Source organism: Mustela nigripes, chromosome 14, assembly GCF_022355385.1.
Source record: "Mustela nigripes isolate SB6536 chromosome 14, MUSNIG.SB6536, whole genome shotgun sequence".
Taxonomy (NCBI): domain Eukaryota; kingdom Metazoa; phylum Chordata; class Mammalia; order Carnivora; family Mustelidae; genus Mustela; species Mustela nigripes.
The window spans coordinates 18,706,227-18,719,242 of record NC_081570.1 but is presented as its reverse complement, the minus strand read 5'-3'; the positions used below and the strand labels follow the sequence as shown (position 1 = coordinate 18,719,242).

General features: G+C 52.9%; 1 protein-coding gene across 1 annotated transcript in view; it reads right to left on the bottom strand.

Annotated features, from left to right (window-relative positions):
* Positions 1-1,411: 1,411 nt before the first annotated feature.
* MAN1C1 (mannosidase alpha class 1C member 1) overlaps positions 1,412-13,016 on the bottom strand; it is a 138,717-nt gene continuing 127,112 nt past the window's right edge. Inside the window, exons 9-12 of the mRNA XM_059376707.1 lie at positions 9,102-9,321; positions 6,157-6,329; positions 4,636-4,751; positions 1,412-3,673 (exon numbers count right to left, since the gene is read on the bottom strand). Coding sequence (XP_059232690.1) covers positions 3,547-3,673; positions 4,636-4,751; positions 6,157-6,329; positions 9,102-9,321 — 636 coding nt within the window. The 3' untranslated portion in view covers positions 1,412-3,546. The remainder of the gene's footprint in view (positions 3,674-4,635; positions 4,752-6,156; positions 6,330-9,101; positions 9,322-13,016) is intronic.

The window sequence follows — 13,016 nt, the reverse complement described above, 5'->3', positions numbered from 1 at the left end:
GGAGGCCGAGGTGAGATTCACATCATGGGTCTCAAGGATGCTGCCTTTAAACCAGATTTTCTGCTTTTGCTATTCTTCCCAGTGCACTTGTATTTGAACTTTGCCAATTGCCAGGGACACAACGTGATGCACAAAACATCTTCACAAACACAGGGGATTAAAAGGAAGCATCTGGAGAAGGGCTCTGTCCAGTTTCTCAGGAGTGTAGCGCTCCCCGGCCTCAGTGCTGGGAACCAGCTGCTGATCAAGCTTTCTGGCAGGAACCAGCCTCCCGCCCCTCCATGAAGAAAACAGGTGCAAAAGGTGGTTCCCTCCGACGAGACTCCGAAAGAGACTGGCAGCACGCTGACCCTTGGCGGGGGAAGAAGGGTCCACCGCCAGCACTGGTTCCAGAACTGGGATTCCGATTCCGTGGCTCCTCCTTCCATGAAGATGACTCATCCCTTAATTTCTCTCTCCGCTCAGCCTACCTTGGGCCTTACTTATTTTTATCCCTGGAATGGAGTTAAGTTGCCAAAAGAATGGTATTTCTCCACCTGCAAGGCCCTCCTGGAGGATGAATTTTAAAATATTCATTTTTACAACTTGCCCCCAGGGATAACGCAGAAGACAGAAGGCTGGTGGCGGGGTGGGAGGGAGGGTAACATACAGCAATATGGGCCCAGCGGGGAAGCCCGGGGGGCCTTGGGGAACTGCCGAGGGACTTTGCAATGGTGAGACATCCCAGGAGCGGATTCTGAGGCGCAGAACCAGAGGCGAGGGAGGAATGGTCAAGGATGCTTGCATAACTCTCTTTAAAATACTGAAAACAATCAAAGCAGAACCTGCAAAGAGTCCTGCTGTTTTGCCTTCACAAAAGGCAAAATGAAGTGCGTGGCTTCATTATCTCGGCAGCAAACTTCCTTTTCTGCTCCTGGGAACAGCCCGTGGGGCATTGCATGGGGTCCCAGCGGGTCCCTCATTCAGGATGCCCCACCGGCTGCCAGCTGGGAGCACGTGACTCACGCTGGGCCAATGGGAAGCCCGCTTCTTTGAAGGGCGGCAGTAGAAATGTTTGAATTCACCTGTCCTGATGGGGGGGTACTGGGGAGACTGCCCCCTTGGTTCTTGCTGCTTGGATTCCTGGCCACGTCCTCTTCCTAGTCCTTCTTGAGGTTGGACTGTTCATTCTCCTGAGATCCCATGAGTCACCGCAAAGCACTTCAATATGTTCTTTTTCTTCCCCCCCCCTTCCTTCCTTCCTCCCTTCCCTCTCTCCCTCCCACCCCCTCCTTTTTTTGGTGTAAGTTAGACAGAGTTTTCTATTATTTGTAACTGAGAGCCCCAACTGTCACAAACCCAAATGTCCAGAAATAGGGGCTTAGATCCAGAACGCATGATACAGAACACGATGGAATATTCCACAGCCAGGAACAGTGATAAAGGTGTATTTGTTGACATGGAAAGATCTTCACAATATATAGCTGAGAGCAAAAGCAGATTACTGTAGAACAGTATGCACAGTATGGTGCCATGTTGCAAAATATATTCTGTACATTCATAGAAAAAGATCTAGAAGAAAATATAACAGTATTCATTCTGGAGGGTAGAATGGTGGATGGTTTTCTTTCTGCTTAGCATAAAGATATTCCTCACCTTTTCAACAATGCTTGTACAGTGGGTTTTTCTGTTTTACTTTTGTTTTTTTTTGTGTGTGTGTGTTTTTGTTTGTTTATTTGTTTTAATAAACACAGGCAGGTCTCCAGAGGCTGTCAAAAGTGAAGTGACTTCCTGGGTTCAGGCAGGGACTTACTCACCAAACACCAGGTTTCCTGCCATGGGGATGGCTCCCCCATAATTCTGACTACTTAAGAAGATTCTGGAAGCATCTGCGTCTCCAGAACAAGGAAGAAGCCCTTCCCATATGGCCAGGGTGCCAGTGGGTCCCACTTATTCTCACAGCAACCTTGGAATGTGGGAGGTTCCTCCCTCTGTTTGATGGAAGAATGGCCCGAGAGGTGAGGTGACCTATCCAGGGTCCCACTGTGTGGACATAAAGCCAGGTTACTTGGCCTAGGGCTCCAGTACCCCAGGGACTACTCAAGTTTATGATGGCCAAAACAATGCAGCTGAGCATGGGGGAGGGTTCAGAATGCCCCTGTGTGGTCAGCTGTGGGGCAACCTACCTCAACTCCTTGTTCTGTACATGGCCTCAAGGTGTTGGGCCTCTGGGTGGGAGGGGGGAGCAGGTAATGTCACTGGGGAGGGGGTTTGTGGGATACTCCTCCCGCTGCTTGTTATCTTCCAGGTCTCAGCTTGAAAGTCAGCTGCTCAGAGAGGCTCTCCTTGCTGCCCTAAGATGATCCCTGGCCACAGGCGCCTCGGCCCCACATCTCCTCTGTAGCAGTTCACGTGACTCACAGTCATGTTGCTTATCTGTCCGTCTACTTTACAGGCCATCTTTCCCCTCCTTGGCTGTATGCTCCCTGAGGCCAGGGCTTACAACTGTTTCACTCCCGGCTGTGTCCCTAGCAGCTAGCCCAGTGTCTGGTCTCCTATGGGCACTCACCACGTGTCTCCTGAATGAGAACCGATGGACACACAACAGGGGTCCTGAACACACTGTAGGGACTGGGCTCCCCCCTGCCTCTACCAGCTGATGACCTCAGGCAAGCTGCTGGCCCTCTCTGGGCCTCTTCCAAGCCTTAAGTATAAACATCCAACTCCATTTAAAGGATGGGCTTCAACCTTCCTGAATTTTTAAGACAAATTTAAGGGAAGGCAATAGAAGTTGGAGTCGTGACTAAATTGTCTGACACATCAACTGCTGGTGGATTATTTTTCTGGGTGATAACATTGCTGTGGTTTTCCCAGGAGTCACTGTTGTGCAATGAACCCAGTTGTATTTCTTATTCAATAAACTCTTTTATTGTAAGTTTACAGATTTTCCCATTACAATAATGAAAATAGCACTAGTGATTCGCTAACATTGAGGCCAAATAAAAAGGGAACGCCCCCTCAAATCATAAGGTAAATGCCGCGTAGTTGAACGTATAGTAAATGTTGGGCAGAAGGCATTTAAGATCTAGAAAATGGGGTCAAGGTCTGTGTGCAAACACTTTATAAGGTTTAGTTTCTCAAGATGCTGCTGCTTTGGAAAGCCCATGATTCTGAAACTATATTTGTAATTTGTGATAAAACACAACTGCAGAGAAAAGGCAAAATCAAGCAAAACAAACAAACAAACAAAAAAACCCCTCCCCAAATGAGAGGAAGTAAATCAAAAGGCTTGGGGACAATATGCAAACCTCCATTCACTGGGCCCTACAATGGCAAGTGAGTGGGTTTCATAGAAATTCTCCGTAGAAAGGAAAGTCTGGGCCTGGGGGGACATCACTGCGTCTCCAAGTCCTGTCTCCTCACAGAGGAAAAGAAGTTTCTTGTCCGACACATCTGCCCTGGGTCTGCCAGGAGTGGGGCCTATGTTCCCAATCCCTTTGAGAACAGTCCCAAATCCTGAAAAGGCAAGGCAGCCCTCCGGGGCCCTGGGTGCGGCAGGGAGACGGGTCAGAGTCGGCCCCCAACCCTGCTGGAGCTGTCCGAGTGATTCACGGGGAGGGGGTGGGCCTCTGTGTTGAACACCCAGTCTTCCAGGGAGAGCATGTCATCTTCAGAGAACAGAAGATAGAGATACCTGTGCCCCCGGGGCAGGGAGGGAAGCAAGACAAAGCTGGTGAGGGCACTGGGGAAAAGGGGCCCACTGGCAGCCAGTCTCAGAGGCTTCCGCAACACTGGGCCGTGGCTAAGGGTGCAGGGAGGTTTGAGATCCAGGGTCTACCTGCAGCACTGGTCCCAGGGAAGGCACTGTGGATGCTGAGGAGAGCCCTGAGATCTGGGGCAGTCAGACCTGGTTTAACTCTGGCTCTGCCCCTGGCCTTCCTCTGTTAGGTTGTACCCATCTGCCTTCACTCAGGTACTTGCGCCGCCTGGAGGAGAGGCCGGCTAGGTCCCCTTATGGCTTAGATTCTTCTTTCTTTTCATGGTGGCCTGAGTACTGCACCAGTCCAAACTCTTGGGCTGCTCCCTGAGGTGCCCCCCAGGAGACTCTAGACTAAAGCAGATGTTAGGACACTTAAATGAATAGGGAGTTGTGACTCCAGAACTCCAACTCCCCAAGCCAAAGGAATGGACTATTCCAATCCATTGCAAAGGGTAAAGCACAAGGTTTGGGGAAGAGCAAGGAAACGGGGTGGCTGACTTCCACCCCCAGAAAGTGAGGGAACAGCGCAGGAGCAAAGCTGTAGAGGAAGGTCAACGGCAGTGACCACCGTTGCCATCATTCCTCCCATTTTACAGAAGAGGACATGGTTTCAGAGATCCCAGGGACCCAAGGAGACAGGTTACAGAAATTAACTTAGCACACCGCTCGTACTTGGAGTTGGGGTGCTGTCTGGTCTCTTTCTGAGGGGAGAAACCCACCTGGCCTGAGGGGCGTCCTGGGGACCCCAGGCCCCCTAGCCATGGGCCCCCCCGGGATGGCAGAACTCGGTGGTGAAGGGAGGGACTGCTGACCCCAGGCCTTGCCTCCTCCTCCCTCCAACCCTAAGAAAGTCCCAGTTTCCCTCTGGAAAGAACACCAGCCAAACCCCAACTCACTTTAGTGTCTCCGCTAGAAAGAAAGTCTGCTGCTTGTTGTCGTGGTTGGGGACACTGCTGTACACGTCTTGGATCCCGGAGAAACCAGCTTCCGTCCGACAGTATTTCTCCAAGGCCTGAAGAAAAGGGAGGCAGCTTTGGTGCAGGGAGAGGAGAGGCCCCCCCGCAAGATTCGTGCCTGCCCAGGTCGTGAACAGGCAGGCCCCGGACCACTCTGCTGGGGACCCCTGGCATTTGTGGAAGCAGAAAGCCAAATTATTGTTCGAGGGCTCAGCCGCCCTGCCTCCGGGGCTGAGAGCTTAGTCCCAGCTGGCTGCCGGCTTGAGCTCGTCTCCTAGTCTGAACTCAGAGGACACAGGGTACCTGGGTGGCTCAGTGGGAAAAAGCCTCTGCCTTCAGCTCAGGTTATGATTTTGGAGTCCTGGGATCGAGCCCCGCATCGGGCTCTCTGCCCCTCAGGGAGCCTGCTTCCTCTCTTTCTGCCTGCCTCTCTGCCTACTTGTGCTCTGTCGGATGCATGAATGAAATCTTAAAAAAAAAAAAAAAAATGAACTCAGAGGACATTCTTTTGGCCCTGCAGGGAACCAGGCTGAGCCGACAGACTCACCCACAGTGGTGGACAGAGGAAGGCAGCGGAAGGCTGGGACTTGGGGACTGGACTTAGCACACCCCACGGATTCCCTGTGGGGAGATTCGGTCCCTGGTCCAGAGGTGGGAGGCCCCCAGCTGTCTGCTCTTGTATATAAATGTCATTTTTACACACTGAAGTCCCAGGAGCACAGAACACTTACCTGGTTTTCACTGGTCGAGAATGGGGCCTTTGGGGAAGCAGGGGGATTCTGAACCACAGAGGTGAACCTCAGCCCTCCCCAAGTATAATGTCCTGGGTGTGGCTCTCCCCAGGACAGTCTATGCTTCTGAGAGCAGGGGGCCCTAGGGAAAGTTGGGAAGGGGCTGGACAGAGAAGACTTAGCATCCCTCAAGACCCATCTTTCTGGACTTTCCATACTTGCCTTTGACACCCGTTCCCTGCTGGGTGGTTGGGGACAAGTGAGCTAGTAGTGGGGAACAGAGCCCAGAGATAGGTGGGGGCCGCCCAGGGCGCAGCTGGCTTTGGGCAGAGGAGGGAGGCAGCCTATTCCTGTTTGAGAGGAGAAATCTGAAACCATCTCAGGCTTCAAGGTCAGAGGGTAGTGACTGCATGTGCTCTGTGTCCTTCTGGCTCCCGCCCTGCCTTTAGCCCTCAAAGTTTGCTGGCCCTGAAGCCTGGGCCCCAAAGGCTATGGGTGCCCAGAACCCTCTCCATTAATTTCCTGGCCCACTTTTATCCAGCCGGGGACTCTTGGCTCTGCAACTACACCTTGACCCTTTGCATTCGGAACCTGAGCCAGATGTCAACCTGGTGTGACCTTCCTCTCTGTGCCTGGGCGGGGGGGGGGGGGGGGGGTGTTGGACCCTGCCTGAATTCCCGGGGCACCTGTCACGCAGTCGGCCCCCCACCCTCCCGCCCAGCGCACTCACCAGCACCACCTCCCAGCCCCACTCCCTGTAGATGGGGTCGTGGGTCTGTCGCCACAGGTACATGTAGCTCTCCACCACCTCGGGCCGCAGGATGTAGTAGCTCTCGCTCAGCTGCGTGGCCACGGCCTCCCTGCCCGAGTTAAACCAGAAGGCCTCGGGCCCCAGTTTGGTATCTGCGGGGAGGACCAAGCAGAGGACCTGGGTCAGATCTCCCAGCTCCTGCTTTTCAGGACCCAGCTGCCCCAGGAGCACTCTCAGTGGCCAGGAAGTCCTGGCAGGTTGACTGGCCCAGGCCGAACCTTTGCCTGCCCTGCCGAGCCTGGCAAGGCCCAGCTTCCCTCTTGGCCTAGGCAGGCCAAAGCAAGACCCTTGAGGCCTCGAACATTGTGTAGTTTTAGAATCTGAGAGTCCAAGTGAACTATGCAGTAATCTGAGGAGAGAAAGGTTTGGGAGATGTTCCCCAACTTGTGTTTTGAGACATAAACTCAGCAAGATGTTAACCAGCCAGGAAAGGATGTTAACCAGCCAAGGACGTTTGGGGAACAGGGGGTCAATGAAGTGAAACAGTTTCCTGCTAAGTCTGCAGGACTTAGCAGGTTCTTTAACATGCTGATCTGCGGTGCTGCTTCTCCACAGAGAAAGACCCCTTTCTCAGGGAAATGAGGCTCCCAGAAGGAGCCTTCCAGAGCTGACAGGCTGGGACACTGCTGAGCTCAGACGGGGGAAGAACTGCCCAGAAGGCACATACTCAGGCAGAGGCAGCTAGATAAAGAGCGCTTAAAGAGGTTTGAGATGTTTTGGTTTTTGGGTTTTTGTTTTTGTTTTTTTTTTTAAGATTATTTATTTATTTGAGAGAGAAACCACGTATGGGAAAGAGAGGCAGAGGAAGGGGGGAGGGAGAGAAAGAGAGAAAGACAATGAGCTGAGCTGGGGGAGGGGCAGAGGGGGAAGCAGGCTCCCCGCTGAGCTGGGAGCCCAATAATGTGGGGCCATAATGTGGGGCCGATCCCAGGACCAACTCACTGAGCCATGCAGGCACCCCTCAGTTTTTTGTGGGTTTTTTTGGTCACTGGTTTGTTTTTGGACAATCTGGTGCCTATTTGCTGGAAGGCCATAATTATAACCACCACAGCCACCACTGATTTCAAGGGCTGTGCTGGGTGCTTTAGGTGCATTATTTCGATCCTTAACAAATGTTGTTTTTGTTTTTTTCTTCTTTTGTTTTTTCTAAGGTAGATATTAGGGTCTCTCTCTCAGGCATATGGAAACTGAGGATCAGAGAGGCTAAGTAATTTGTCCAAGGTAACAGAGCGAGCTGTGACTGAGCTGGGATGTGACACGGATCTGTCTGATGCCCTTTCCCTGGACTGTGCTCTTGTTCTTTCCCTCCTGGGTCTGAGACTCTAGGCCCTGAGTTTAGGCGAGAGGGGTCAGCTTCTCCTCCCTTCAGCACCTGCACACCCTGAGTCGGTCAAGTGCTGGGCTCTGGTCCTAAGTGTGCCTTCCTTCTTCCCATCAGGTCAGGACCCCGAGAAGCCCCAGGTTGTTCTTAGATGACCGGAGCCTCACAGGACATCCTACTCTTCCATGGAGGGCTTCACAGAAGGGCTGTACCATTAGCCGGACCGCGGCCTCGTCGAGTTCTTGGATGCTTGCTGCTGCTCCTGGCCGCTAGCAAAGAGCTATTTCACCCAAGCTGTGGACGGGGTCGGGGCACAAGAGCCTGACGTGGCTGTCTGTGGACGGGCAGGCTGGCTGGAACAGCATGCTCTCTTACGTGGTTGTCTTTTATGGTCTGGGTTGGTTGTCCCAGACAAATTGTGAGCTTTTATTATTCCTGAGATTTCGGTTTACGGTTCTGGGTCTTTGAAGGGAACTGCAGAGCCATTGTAAGAACCCCCTTGTGAATTGCGGGCTTCGTGTAACCAGCTCCAAGAGATCTACATCCCACTGGAGGGTCGCAGACACCTTTCAAGCTAAAACATGCCTTCCATGCTGGGGCTGAAGGCAGCCGGCGATGTGCTTTCTATGGGACCCTGTATCTCATCCCGGGAGACCTGTGTTATTGTTCCCGTTGAACAGATGAGAAAATGGAGGCCACCCCACTGGTGAGTGGCAGAGTGGCACCTGAGCCAAGTTTATGGCAAATCTTGGGTCCTCTCCTCCAACCAAGACTGGGATTACACCCAGAGCAGTGGGCACCTCTTGGGGACCCCAGGGGAGGGCTTTTTCTGAGGGGCACTGTCTGCAGAGGCAGCACACAAGAAGAAGCTGGGCATCAGAAGACCTCAGATGACATCAGGAGCTACTTGCGCACTGTGTGACTTTGGCAAAGTCACTTCCCTGCTCTGGGATGACTCAGTTTCCCCACGTGTAAGACAAGGCTCATGTTCTTTAATGTGCCTTCTGACTCTAGTATTTGACAATTCTGCAATGAGTGTTAGGTGGGGAAGGTCAAGAGGCTCTCAAGCCTTCTGGTGATCTTGATTCAAAGAGGGTGATACACAGGGTGGTGCTAGAGGTGGTAAGACCCCCAAAAGGGAGGGGTGCCGGGGAGGAAGGGCAGAGGTACACTCAGGGGTAAGGGCCCAGGGAGAAGGGATCTGCTAGGCTCAGGAAGCCTGGAGGACCCTTCACTCTGTGCCCTTTACACCGGACCTCGACCAAGTTCTCTCTGGGCCTCAGTTTATCTGTGTTGTGAGGTTCAGCAATGGTGCAAGTCAAATGCTGAACAACAGTGGGCACAGGTGCTTGATACATCACCCCTATTCTCCTTTTCACTCAGGGTACAGTCTCAGTGCATCGACAGGACACCCCTTGTACAAATTCTCCATAACTTCCAAGGCAAGACTGCCCTAAGACCGTGTGCCGCTCTGCTGGTTTTTCTAGTTCTTCCTGGTGTCTAGCCTCAGTCTCTCCTCCGCCCCTTCCCCTTGCCGGGTTACCTGAGCGGGCGTATGATTCGTGGCACGTCTTGGTGATCTGGGCTGCGAGCTCTCGGTAGTGGGCCCTCTTTTCTTCCTTGGCATCCTCAGCGCCGAGGGCGATCATGCCCCCAGAGAAACAGGCCAGGTGCCCCATCTTGTGGTCCAGAATCCCCCCTCGCCACTCAGCAATGTAGGTCAGCCCCCCAGGAGAGACATTCACCAAGTAGGTCTCTATTGCCTGGGAGCAAGGTGGGAGTCGGACAGAGGGGAGAGGCGTAGGAGGGGGAACAGAGAAGGGAGGGGGAGAGGACGGAAAAATGAACATTTTGCAGACAGCAGTGAACGCAGCTCTGCTGAGCCCTCCATCCCAGGCAAAGGAGGTCCTTGACCTTGGCTGGCGGCTGGCGGTGGTCCCTGATGGGGCCGTAGGAGGTTCTGCCGCTCGCCTGGCTGAGGCCTGGTGCCTGCTGGGGTCTTGGACACAAGGCAGCTCCCCGGACGGAGTCTCTTGTTTAGACTTTGTTAAACAAATATTTTATTTTTAAATAATTTCTACACCCAGCGTGGGGCTCAAACTCACAACCCTGAGATCAAGAGTTACATTCTCTACCAACTGAGCCAGCCAGGTGCCCCTCTTATTTAAGCTTTTATATCTTCTATGTATAAATATTTTTTTAAAAAATCTTTAAAAATTTTTATCCATCCTCCACGATGTCCTCTGTTAGGGAATCTTAACCTGGAGCCCAGCTGGCCTGTGGACAGGCTCCAGGGGATCCAGAGGCCACTCAAATTGTATGTGACACTCTCGTGTATGGGCATTAACCTGGGAAGAGGGTCCCTATATTTTATCTGGTTTTCGGAAAGGACCCACGGAAGTTAAGAGCTGCTCTCTACAGGCCCTTACCATACACCTTCTCATTTGATGCCCTCGACAACCCTGGCACACGGCTGTCATTCCCTGTACAGACAAAAGGATAAGTGGCTCATCCCAGGTCACCCAGCCATGCCAGTACAAGGGCCCCCAGATGCCCAAACTGAGCATTTTCTACTACCTGATGGCTGCTTCTTCTGGTAGCAAGGGGCTTTGAGGGCTCCTATCCCCAACTTCCACAGGAGATGATACGGCTGGTAAAGACTCTAAGGAAGTTGGGGGATGCGGTGTCAGGCCAGGGTGCCCCCCATTCCCTGCTGTTAGTCCCTGGGAGCCTGGAGACAGAGGTGATGGCACTGCCTGTGACTCTGGGTCCAGGCCAGGACTCTGGAGTCCTCTGGAGGCCAGGCCTCTTCCTGCATCCCTGCCACTTCCAATCTATTCTCCAGGGGCCTCTGCTCTCTGTAAATAACAGACTAGTTTAACCTGATGCCACAGACATGGCTCCCAGGTGCAGATGCCTCAGGTTCAAATCCTACCTCTGTCAGTTCCAAGCTGTGTGACATTGGCGGGTTCTGTGGGCCCTCTGGGCCTTGACTGCCAAGTAAATGTATGAAAGGGGGACAGGACGTAAACCACCTCGCACGGTTGTGAGGATCAAATGCGCTGTGCGTGCAGAGCTCAGCATACTTGCTCACATGGCGCCCTCAGCACCTGCTGGCTCGGACAGTTTCTCTCCAGTCCGTCCCCTGCCCCAGCCTCTTCGCTGTCACATCCCTCTCCTCCCACTGAGTTTTCCGTGAGCGGAGGCTCGGGGCAGGGGATGAAGCCCCTGAAAACACACAGCCTGGACTCTACTCGGGGAGTTCACCTGTTAGGAGATTCCCAACAAAATCACACACACACGGGAATTACGATTTGTGGTCAGCATTTTGAAAGAAACATGTTGGGACGCCTGGGTGGCTCAGTTGGTTAAGCAGCTGCCTTCGGCTCAGGTCATGATCCCAGGGTCCTGGGATCGAGTCCCACGTCGGGCTCCTTGCTCGGCAGGGAGCCTGCTTCTCCCTCTGTCTCTGCCTGCCATTCTGTCTGCCTGTGCTCGCTCTCTCTCCCCCTCTCTCTCTCTGATAAATAAATAAAATCTAAAAAAAAAAAAAGAAAGAAAGAAAAAAAGAAAGAAACATGCTCCTCCTCGACTCCACGGCCCCAGCTTGCCTTTGCGCATGCGCCACCCATCCAGGCCACTGCCACGATGCTCGCCTCCAGTTCCCTTTCCACGGGGTGCTCTCCCCACCTTGTGCATCCCTCCGTGTATGTTCTGTGGCAAACCTGTCTCTCTCCCAGAGACAGATTTTAAAAAATCTTTAAAAATTTTTATCCATCCACCTGACGGCAGAAGCCACCACCACCCCCACTCTCCAGCCCCGAGCAGGCAATACAGTAAGTCCTCAAACAACATTCACTCCTGGATCTGTTCCTTTCCCCCTCCTGCAAGGTCCCCCACGGTGGGCTGGCTCTAGGACCTTCACTGAGTAGCAGGTGGGGAAGCTCTGATGATGTGAGTGGCAGACCACCTGTGCCATGGGGGATGGAGGAGTGAAGGGGCCTACGGAGCCGCCCACTCTAGGGCTGGGTTTGCTCTTGGGCAGAATGTGGTCCACACCGGTGGGGAGGAGGGGTGGCAGGCTAGTCCAGGGTGCAGAAATCTGGTCCAGCCACCCGTTGTGGACACTTGGGGGAAAACACAGACATCTCGGGGAGACCCCGTGAAGCCTCCCCTGGTGGCACAGAGACTGTCCCTATGGGTTACTTCCATTTGGGGTTCACCCCAAGCTAAGTAATCATGGTAAAGAGGAAATGACAGACCAGTCTCATTGTGAGGACACAACTGAGACAAGCAGATAGGTGTAAAGATGAAAAAAAAAAAAATCGAAACAAACAAACAAACACACAAAGGCTTTCTAAAACTCTAAACAAAACACAAGACACCGCAGGCTGGCAACTGACCAGTTAGGCTTAAATCATCTAAGAGACCAGCCGAGCTGAGGGGGAAGACAGACCTGGGCTTGGATGCCAGCTCTGCAATGTAAGGGTTGGGTGACTCTGGGCAAATGATTTCCCTTTTTTGAAGACTCCCTCTCCTAATCTGTAACAAGGGAATAATTCCTGGGATGGCTGTGAGGTTATTCAAAGACTCTGCCTTCCTTTGCCTCCTGGAGGGGACCCCGTTGGCCTCACTCTGCAGAGGGATTTCAGGCAAGCCAGGCTCCTCTGTGGTTGGCAGGAGCACTGGATCTGGAGTCAGTCCGATCTGTGTTTGCACCCCGGCTTTGACACTGGTTGCTGTGGGACCTCAGTTTCTCATCTGTAAGATGGGGCTAACTAAATAAGACAAGGTAGTCATGGCACCTGCCTGGAGGAGGCCACCGAGACAGATGCTCTCCTTGTTCTTGTTGATCTCCCTCCTGTGACCCTCAGGGGTATGCCCTATTGGCCTGTCTGAATCATCCCCAACTCACCCCAGCTGGGCAGTGGTCTCACCCCACCTCAGGGCAGCTTTCCAGGCTGTTTCCTGGGCCCGGGCCCAGACATTCTGATGTAGCCTTGTCAGGGTGCAGCCTGAACAATGGGATTTTATAGCTTCCCCAGTGATTTTTAATGTGTGGACAAGGTTGAGAATTACTAGAATATTCTTCAAAGTCCCAAACTTGCCAGAGGCCCAGTCTTTACCCAGGGTCAGAGATACTCCAGGCTATTCACTGGGGATATCAAACAAGGGGAGCAAAGCCAAGGTTCTCTCCTCTTCAATCAAGTGCTTTCCATAAAACTCCCAGTTTGCTTAAATAATTCATGGCCATGTCTTTCCTTGAAGCCTCAACCACTGTGTGCCCTGAGGGCAGGGAACCAGGCTGCTCGCTAACTTCATGTTTACCCTGCAAGGAATGGTGGAAAGCGCAGACAGGCCTTTGCCAGCAGCACACTCTGCGCAGGCTCAACACTGATTCCCTGACAGCAGACACTGGCTGTGGTCTGAGCTTAGTTGAAGCTTAAGCTGGGGCTGA